This window comes from Puma concolor, chromosome B4 (assembly GCF_028749965.1).
Source record: "Puma concolor isolate L17-30 chromosome B4, mPumCon1.1.hap2, whole genome shotgun sequence".
Taxonomy (NCBI): Eukaryota; Metazoa; Chordata; class Mammalia; order Carnivora; family Felidae; genus Puma; species Puma concolor.
Window position 1 is genome coordinate 96,252,856 of NC_141673.1, and position 10,234 is coordinate 96,263,089.

A 10,234-nucleotide genomic window follows, 5' to 3' on the forward strand; every position below is an offset into this window, starting at 1 on the left:
GCTCTGTTTTTACTTAGACTCTACATTTATTTGGGGTGGCTGACAGGTGAAAATTATAGGAGAGCTGAAGCAACACTTGCTCCCAAGCCACTCCTTGACCCTCACCGCCAATGACTAACTGCTTTTATGCCTTTAGTTCATGCTATCACCATGCAAAAACCAAGAAAAAATTTCCAGTGTTAGAAATTACATGGTAAGGGGTGCCTGGGTGGCGCAGTCGGTTAAGCATCCGACTTCAGCCAGGTCACGATCTCGCGGTCCGTGAGTTCGAGCCCCGCGTCGGGCTCTGGGCTGATGGCTCAGAGCCTGGAGCCTGCTTCCGATTCTGTGTCTCCCTCTCTCTCTGTCCCTCCCCCGTTCATGCTCTGTCTCTCTCTGTCCCAAAAATAAATAAACGTTGAAAAAAAAAATTAAAAAAAAAAAAAAAAGAAATTACATGGTAAGTTGTACTAACATAAACTCCATTGTTAAAGCTTTTATTAAGAAGAAATGTAAAGGGGCACCTAGGCTCAGTCAGTCGAGCGTCTGACTCTTGATTTCAGCTCAGGTCATGATCCCAGCATCGTGGGATCAAGCCCCACATCAGGCCCCTGTCAGATTCCATGCTGAGCATGGAGCCTGCTTAAGATTTTCTCTCTTTCCTTCTGCCCCTCTCCCCAACTCTCCCCTCCACCAATCAATCAATCAATCAATCAATCAATCGTGTTTAAAAAAGAAATATAAAAAAGAAAATACGACCCAGTTAATTAAAAAGGAAAAAAGAAAAATTCTTGATGTTGATCTCTGCCTCTTGTCACTGTGATCTTGGTGATGTCACTCCATATATTATGTCTCGTTTACTCAAGACATAATATGAAGCAATAAAACACTATATAGAAACCAATATGGGAAGTAAAATCTTTAGTGTAAAACTTAGTGCTTGGTACACAGAAAATCAATAAATATTTTATTAAAAAAATAAACATTACACAGATATACTTTATAACATTAAGTATTTTACAAAAAAAAAAAACACAGAAGATACTGAGCAAACTTGCATTCTATTAACTAGACACTCCTATGTATTTTCACTTTCAAAGCTATTCATTTTATCAACAAATATTGGATTTGTCTTGTAAAGGCACAAATTGTAAGAAAATAGACCAATTATTAGGAATTTAATTCAAAATAGTATTTCCAAATTATGCTATAAAGTCAGTACAGGTTTTAAGCTAATCTTCTACAATTTATATATCTACTCCGTGAACCAAATTATTTTATTAATTAGGGTACCCCATTTTCTAACTGTCCCATATAATTTTAGTTATAATAATCTGCAAACAGAACCATAGGCTGTTATAATAATATTAACTCTAAAACTTAAAACAAAAATTTTTTTTAACTAAAAGGATATACCTGATGGGATTCAAAATGTGATATATACATCCCATGGATTACTATCCCACCTTAAAAAGTAAAGAAACTCTAACATGCTATATAATACAGACGAACCTTGAAGGCATTATGCTAAGTGAAATAAACAGAGACACTGTATGATTCTTATATGAGATATTTATCTAGATTAATCAAATTCATAGAAACAAATTAGAATGTAGTTTCCAGGGCCTGGGAGTATGGGTAAATGGGGAGTTGTTATTATTTAATGGGTACAGGTTTCCCTCACTATCCAAAAGTAGAGTATTCCTGTCAAAATCCTCCTAAGCTGTAATAGCATAAAACAAAGAAGCAATTATCATTAATTTATATGGAAAATTTTTTTGAGCTTTCCCAGACCCAAGCAATAACCTCTCCTGGGCTTTTCTGATACCTCAGGGCACATCTTGCTAATAGATGCACAAAATAAGTTGGGATAAAGCACAGATGCCCCCAGACACAGTTCAAAGCCCTGGCGGCTTGGGGCTGAGATGCTGAGGGTGGTTCCCAGGCAAGCAGCTAGGCGGGGACCCCTCCCACGGCTGGGGTGAGCGCTGCCTCTCTAATGACTTGCTGCAAAACAAGCACCGAATGCTCTTTTCACTTTTTGCCTTTTTTTCACAAAAGCGAAAATCCTCTTTGGATTTCTTTAGGTTAGTGAAAATAGGCACTGACACAGGTCTTCCATAAAAGCAAAGGGACATAATGCAAACTATCAAAGAGCGGGGGATGCCTTACAGAGCTTCAGCTTTGCTAGACAAAGTTCTAGACACTGGTTGCACAACAATGTGAATATGCTTAACAATACTACATTTAAAATTGGTTACATTTTAAACGTGCATTTAAAAATGGTTGAGAGGGTGACTTTTATGTGTAATTTACCATGATTTTAAATTTTTTTAATTAAAAAAAAAAGACTATATCTAACAAAGAGGAAATCAAACACCCACCATGCAGTCACTCAGCATACACCTGAACATAAGCAGTGTGAGGGAAACTCACTGCCCTCCAATCCAGAAAGCAGTTCCATACACGGATTCGAGAATCTGTTTCTGGCCATTTGCCGATTATCTGCCCTAGTTCTAACTTCTGGGACCCCTCTTCCACATGCAAGTCCTTCAAAACGTGAAGACACCAGTCATAAGAAAAGTATCACATGGTGTTTAAGAGTTCAAGTCTTTACAGGCAGACAGACAGACAGACAGAGTCAAATCTTGGCTCCATCTCTTTTTAATCATGTGACCTCAATTAATTTCTCAGCTTTAGTAAGCCTTATTCTCCCCATTTCTGAAATGGGGCAATTATTTTTCCCACCTCATGCAACTATTTTTGAGGATTAAATAAGATAACATATGCATGGTCCTTAGGGTCTGGCTTATAGTTGCAGTCAACAGATTTCAGCTTCTATTATTACTGTTGGCATTATTTCTCCCAACTGCCCAATCTTGTCTTCCCCAGGTTAAACGTCTCCACCTCCTTCAACTCATCACTTGAAGAAGCACCGTTTCACGTGTCCTCAACATCCTGGTCGCTCTGCTCTGGACACAATGTGATATGTCAGTGCTTCTTAAAGTATGGTTCTTGGAACTGGATACAATCCCCAGGGTGCAGTCTGACCAGGCCAGGGGAGGGCAGAACCATGTCCTCCCTAATCTAGAGAATACGCTACAATTCGATTCCCGTAACCTAATATCTTGCCAGCTTTCTTGGCAGTCACATCACACAACTGATTCAACTCAAACTCCCAAGTATTGTCTACATACACTCAGGTCATCTTATATAACGGTACAATTGGATTTTTAGCATCAAGTGAAAAATTTAGCATTGATACTTACTAAATTCAACCTTGCTTGTCAGTTGCCACCTTGCAACAAATATACCAGTCTAAAACAGTCAATGTAAAACCCTTACTAAAATATTGGCTAACAAAACAGTTTAAAAGAAATGCATTTTATGATATCACACACTATCACAGGCAGGAAGAGAACTTGGCTGCATATGCTACAGAAACTAGTAAAATCTTTACTAAACCTATAAAACTAATTTGCAAGCATCCTTTGAAAATCAGCTGCTCTTGAAATGGTCTCTGTAAAATACTATATACTTCCAGTTGATGACAGCAAAGGAAAGCATTTCTGTCAGTATTCGTCCTAAAAACTGGGGGGTGGAGGGAGGGGTGTAATAAAATGGGAGAAAAGAAAACAACCACATTCCCAAACTACAATTTATGAAAAATTGTTGCCAAATGCAGCAAAACTTGTATCCTATTGAGGAAGCACAGTAAGAGTAGATACATGCATCTCAGGTCCCCACCAGTGAGCAGAGTTCCCAGAGTTAATAATGACAACAATAAAGATGATGGCAATGATGCTAACTGAAAAGTAGGAGTGCCTACTATCCTGGGCACTGGTCCAAGCATGTACACGTTAATTCATTCCATCCTCATGACAACCCTGGAAGGTAGGTATCGTTGTTGTTGTTGTTGTTGTTGTTGTTGTTGTTGTTGTTATTCCCATTTTACCAACAAGAAATGAAAATATAGAGAGATAAGTTGCATAAGATCACAGAACTAGGGAGAAAGAGAGCCAGGATTCAAACTCAGGCAATCTGACTACAGAATTCACAATCCTAACCAATCAATTGTATTACCTCCCTTGTTCCATGGATACATAGCCAAACTGGCTATCTCTTGCTTAGAAAGACCAAGTCTGTGGTCCCAAAGGCATCAATGGGCCCCATTCAACACCACAGAAGACTCAAAAGCAAGGTAAAAGTAAATGAGAAAGGCTTCTATGTTTACAGGAAGCAGGCTGTCAGGCTGGCAGGTAAGAAAAGTAGCTGTAGACAGTCAGACCTGAAGAGGGGGATTTTTTTTTTTTTTTAAACAGGCTGGGGCCCAAGTAGATTAAATTCTAGCTTCTAACTGCCCTGGCTCACTCCCCCAGCCTCTGCCTGCATGTCAGCCAAGAGCTAGCTATAAAACAAATGACCATTAAATATGATTTATAATCAGAAAGAAGCCATCATTAGTACTTATTCTATGAGATATTTCAAAGTTCTGCAAATATTCAAGAAAGAAGTTACAAAAAAACATAGCCAACAAAATCTACTGAGGAACCAATGCTGGACAAATTACGCCACAAAATGGAAGAAATAATGAACAGATACTTCCCCAGGGAATCCAAGAAATTAAAGAAAACAGTTTCTCTGAAATAAGAGTACACACACACATACACACACACACACACACACACACACACAATATTTCTAAGAATAAAGGACAACTGAATAGAGAAGATGAGAAGTAAACAAGCAGGGCTCAGAAAAACAATGGAAAAAATAATAAAACAAGTTTAGAAAAGATACCCTTACTGGAATGAGCAAACGGGCAGACATGGCTGAAAAGAGTCCGAGATATAAAGGGCAGACTGGTGGAAAATCAAGCAAAATGAAATGGAAACAAGAATGGCTGGTAGTTCCAAGCACTTAGTATGCCCTCTTCCACACCCTTATCTCTGCAACTCTTCATAACAATCTTTGCAGACAGAAACATTATTATCTCCGTTTTCAAGATGAAGAAACTGAGGTTTGGAAGTTTAAGTAACTGGGCCCACAGTTAAACAGCAAGTAAGCAATAATGCAAGCACTCAAATCCAGGCAGTCTGGTTTTGAGGTCTCCCATGGAAAAGATCAAGGCTTTCAAGGAGACTAAAAAGGCATAGATACAGACAGCAAAAGTGACCCAATATATGCGTAACTGAAGAAGACAACGGAAAAGAAAATGGAACAAAAAACAATAATTAAAAGACATGCCAAACAAGCTCCTGTAATATAGCAAGACCCAAAATGGTAAAGGGCACACTGAGTCCCAAGAAAAACTGATACAGAATAATCAATACTGAAATATATTGCAAAAAAGGGGCTAAACTTCAAGGACAAAAAAAGAATCATATACGAGCAGCCAAGCCAATGGAAAGAGAATCCAGTCAGTAAAGATGGGAACAAAAACCAGGCTAACTTAGTAGTGCAATTGCTGGGTTGTAGGGTTTTGAAGGGGCACATGCACCCCAATGCTTACAGCAGCACTATCAACAATAGCCAAAGTATGGAAAGAGCCCAAATGTCCATCTACGGATGAATGAATAAAGAAGATGTGGTGTACATACACACACACACACACACACACACACACACACACACACACACACAATGGAGTATTACTCAGCAATCAAAAAGAATGAAATCTTGCCATTTGCAACTACATGTATGGAACTAGAGGATATTATGCTAACTGAAATTAGAGAAGGACAAATATCGTATGACTTCACACATATGTGGAATTTAAGATATAAAACAGATAAGCATAAGGGAAGGGAAGCAAAAACAATACAAAAACAGGAAAGGGGACAAAACATAAGAGACTCCTAAACAGAGGGTTACTGGAAGGGTTGTGGGAGGGGGGATGGGCTAAATGGGTAAGGGGCATTAAGAAATCTACTCCTGAAATCATTGTTGCACTATATGCTAACTAACTTGGGTGTAAATTTTAAAAATAAAATAAAATAATCAGGCTAACTTCTTATCAGTAACCTATATTATCAAAAGATAGTGTATTTTTCCAGACATTACACAAAGCCCAGCTTAATTATTCCAGACTATAAACTTGATCAGAGAACTCCTATGTAAATATGTTTGCTATCTGTCACAGAAAGACAAGGGATTGTGAAGTATAAAGTACACCAACTTGCCTGAAGTTATAATCATGATCAAATCCACACTTCAGAAGGCAGGGCACTTTAGCACTCTTTTCTCTACTGATTACAGCCACCACCCATATTTTTAATCAATGAAAGGTTTTCAAAGAATAAAGGAGAGGATACTGATTTCATAATGTATCAATATAAATGAGCTTTCCACAGCTATCACTTTTCACCTTAGGAAGACTGAGGATGCCAGTTAAACAGCATTCCCAAAATGGTACAGAGGAAAACAGGAAGGAAGTGCAACTGTATCTTCCCCAGGTATGTTCAGGAAAATATGGTGTAAAACACACCATTCTGTGATATGTACTATACATAGACTACACTCTACTGCAATTTAAGGTAAATCACATCATAGATTAGATTATCCAGGGCCCATAACGATTCTAAATTACACATAATAAAACAAATCGTTACAGTAACATTGCGCTCTGATATACCTTTCAGGCTTTGACCTTCAAACTTTAAAATGGACAAAAAAAAATATTTACTTAAGATAAGTTGTTCCACAGGCTGCTTTATGAATGTCACATTGTCCTTCTGTTACTAATTTACCCTATCATATGCATGTGAGCCAAACATCTTTCCATCTTGGGCTTAGTGGAAGGGTAAGAGACTGAAATAGATTCCAAGCAACTGTCCTTTCTTCACCAACTTGATGACATCTGTCATTAGCTCACTGTTACATTAGGCCTTCCTTCAGGAAGCACATTCCTAAATGAGCCTGGTGCTAACAAAGATGATAATAAGAACTAACACTTACTGAATAATAACAAACCTCTCCAGTACATCCATTTCTTCTACTAAGACAAATAATCCCGGGGCGCCTGGGTGGCTCAGTCAGTTAAGCATCCAACTTCGGCTCAGGTCATGATCTCACGGTTCATGGGCTCATGCCCCGTATCCGGCTCTGTGCTGACAGCACGGAACCTGGAGCCTGCTTCAGATTCTGTGTCTCCCTCTCTCTCGCCCCTCTCCAGCTTGCACTCTCTCTCTCTCAAAAATAAATAAACTTTGAAAAAAAATTATTTTTATTTTTTTTTAACATTTATGTATTTTTGAGACAGAGAGAGACAGAGCATGAACGGGGGAGAGTCAGAGAGATGGGGAGACACAGAATCTGAAACAGGCTCCAGGCTCTGAGCTGTCAGCACAGAGCCTGACGCAGGGCTCGAACTCACAGACCGCAAGATAATGACCTGAGCCGAAGTCGGAAGCTTAACCAACTGAGCCACGAAGGCGCCCCCCAAAAAATTTTAAGCCAAATAACCCCATGAGGTAAATATGAAGCAGAGTGTGCAGTACCTAAAGAATTTTCCATAATAATAGTATTACGACACATGAACAAACTAAAGCTTAAAAAGATTAAATAACCAATCTGGTAAACACTGGACTTGAACCCAAAGCTGTGTCATGCTCTTAGTTACCATTCTAGTCTGCTTCTTTACACATAGAAATAGTGAGGATGTCACTGTGGTGATCATTTTGCAATATATACAAATATCAAATCATTACGTTGTATACCTAAAACTAATAGGATGTGTCAATTAGACTTCAGTTTTAAAAAAAGAGACGATGTTAACTAAGGTAACATAACACAGTAGCCCAAACTGGATAACACCTTCACAGTCCCAATCACAGGAAATCCAAAAAAAAGTTATTAAGGCAACTTCTACCTAATATAAAAACTAAAAATTGTATTTGGGGCAGTGGGGAGAAACGACAAAAGGGAGACAAGCAAAAGTACTAACAAAAACAAACAAAAGAAACCACAACCCACATCATCGAAGAGAACACGTGGCCATTGCACCCGGGCCTTAAAAAGTATGGAACATACCTGTCTCTTCAGGTCCAAGGCGCTGTTCAAACACAGGCCCAAGGACCAGACTATACTTTCCCTACCCTGTCAGCTGACTGAGTTACTGCAACTGAATACTCCAGGGAGTGATAGTGTCACAGCCTTACGATGTGAGAATGCAAAAGAGCTCAAGAGTTTCAAAAGCGTTTTTCTTGCATTCCCATCCTTAGAGAAGAATAATTATCTATGCTGGGAAAAAAGAAAAGGAACTTAAAAGAAATAAATCTAAATATGTCTGACATCTCATTATCCTTGGAGAGGATATCATCCTACACTAAGGATATACAAAGGTACTCTCTTTAAAGTTAATTAATCCTGGGGCGCCTGGGTGGCTCAGTCGGTTGAGTGCCTAACTTTTGATTTCGGCTCAGGTCATGATCCCAGGGTCGTGGGATCGAGCCCCACGTCCAGCTCGGCGTGGAGTCTGCTTAAGATTCTCTCTCTCTCTGCCCCTCTCCCCCACTTGTACTCTCTCTGCATTCTCTTAAAAAAAAAAAAAAAAAACTAATCCTGCAGGTAAAGGCACACATCCATCCCCCACTTCATTCCAATGTTACATACACATTCCAAGACAGATATTATCAATGTTCCTTCCAATGTTCTAATGAGCCCATGTCGGGGGGAAAATGTCTCAGGTCATGAAGTCTGGGGACAGAAATGCAAATTCATACCCAACCCCGTGTCATCCATGGCACAATGTGGCAGCAGGCTGGAAGCTCCTTTAGAATAAAGTCCCTGTGATACACCCTGTGATGCCGTATGCTGGATTATCCACCAGACACCAAACTAGCCCTTTCTTCTGATGCCAGTGAAAGCAACTGCTTTTCCTACTAACCCTGCTTTTCCCACTATCACCGTATCAGCAAATACATGTTTGCAACTTAATGTTTAAAATTTATTTGGGCAGGACAAATATACTTTTATTTAAAAAAGCAAGCTTGTAGCGGCACAGTCCCATTCTGGAGGTTTAAGCGAAAAATTTTTAAAAACTTGAAGCTGCTGCCCAAAGTACTGAATTAGCTCTAGAAGTTGTCGACACTACCAGTGTGCCTCCTTTAAAGAACATTCCACAATTTATCTGCAACTTTCAGGGGCCAAATCCTTCCCCTCCTCAATACTTAGCCTTGAGAGCCAGAGGCTGATCAATAGGAATCAAACCCCAGGATCTAGAATCAAGAGACCCCAGAGGTTCTAGTCCAGGCGTTTCCAATACCGTTTTTGCGACCTTGGGACAAGTCAATTAGCCAAATAACTCTCATTTTCCTCTTCTGTAAACCAGAAGGGGTAAACACCTGTCCCGCTTACCTTATGGCTGCGTCAGTGGTGTCATTAAGTGGAGAGGCTGCTCCAGAGGGTGGCCCGCTGTCCTGCAGCTCCTGTCCCCCCTCGCCCGCAGGGCCAGCCCAAGACAGAAAGAGCTGGGGACCCTGCGGTATGTGGTCCGCGGCGCTCAGGAAAGGATGCTCCCCTCACCAGCCCTCCCTTTGGGATGGCGGCGACGCGCGCTCTGACTGCCGCCCTCGAAGCAACGCCCGCCTGCTCCAGGCCACCAGCCCCGCGCGCCTCCAGCGCTCCCTCCCTTGAGTCTCCCAAGCTCGCCCCGCGCCCGCGACCCCCGACCAGCCTGGCGCCCCTCTCGCCCCCTGGCGGTGACAGACCCCCAGCCCGTGGGGGCTGCACCGGCTCGCCTCCGCGCGCCTGCATCTACGCTGGGGCTGGGACCAGGCCCCAACCGGCTTCGCCTCCAGCGCCTCGCCTCCCAGTCTCCCCAGGGCCCGCGGGAGCAGGGTGGTCGCGAGGCTGCGACTCCTTACCCGGGAGCTTGAGCGCCCTGGACAGCACAGTCGCCATGGCGGAGGCCCCGGTGCGCGTGCGCGCGCCCGCGTCCTGCCGGGAAGTGTAGTTCGCAGCGGGCCGTGCGCGGGACTGGGACCGGGGAAGGTGGGAGCCGCGAGGCAGAGCGGAGCCCAGGGGAGGCGCGGGGTTGCGGCACCGGAGTCCACGTACACGCTTCTGCCCGCTCTCCTCCCGCCCACTCGGAGCCAGATCCTTTTCCCGGCAAGTCACTTCACTGCTCCGAGTCTCACTTTCCTGCTCAGTGAAATGGGGAAATAATAACTACCCCGGAGGCTTGCAGTGAGAATGGAATGAGATAGCAGGTATTAAAGCAGGAACTGGTTGTGAAATGAGCCTGGGCTTTGGA

The 10,234-nt window shown here is 41.9% G+C and overlaps 1 protein-coding gene across 1 annotated transcript in view; it reads right to left on the reverse strand.

Moving 5' to 3' along the window:
- Positions 1-9,977, reverse strand: part of FAM234B (family with sequence similarity 234 member B) — a 32,294-nt gene extending 22,317 nt beyond the window's left edge. Inside the window, exon 1 of the mRNA XM_086714039.1 lies at positions 9,846-9,977. Within this exon, the coding sequence (XP_086570165.1) occupies positions 9,846-9,882 (37 nt within the window). The 5' untranslated portion in view covers positions 9,883-9,977. The remainder of the gene's footprint in view (positions 1-9,845) is intronic.
- Between the last annotated feature and the right edge of the window lie 257 nt (positions 9,978-10,234).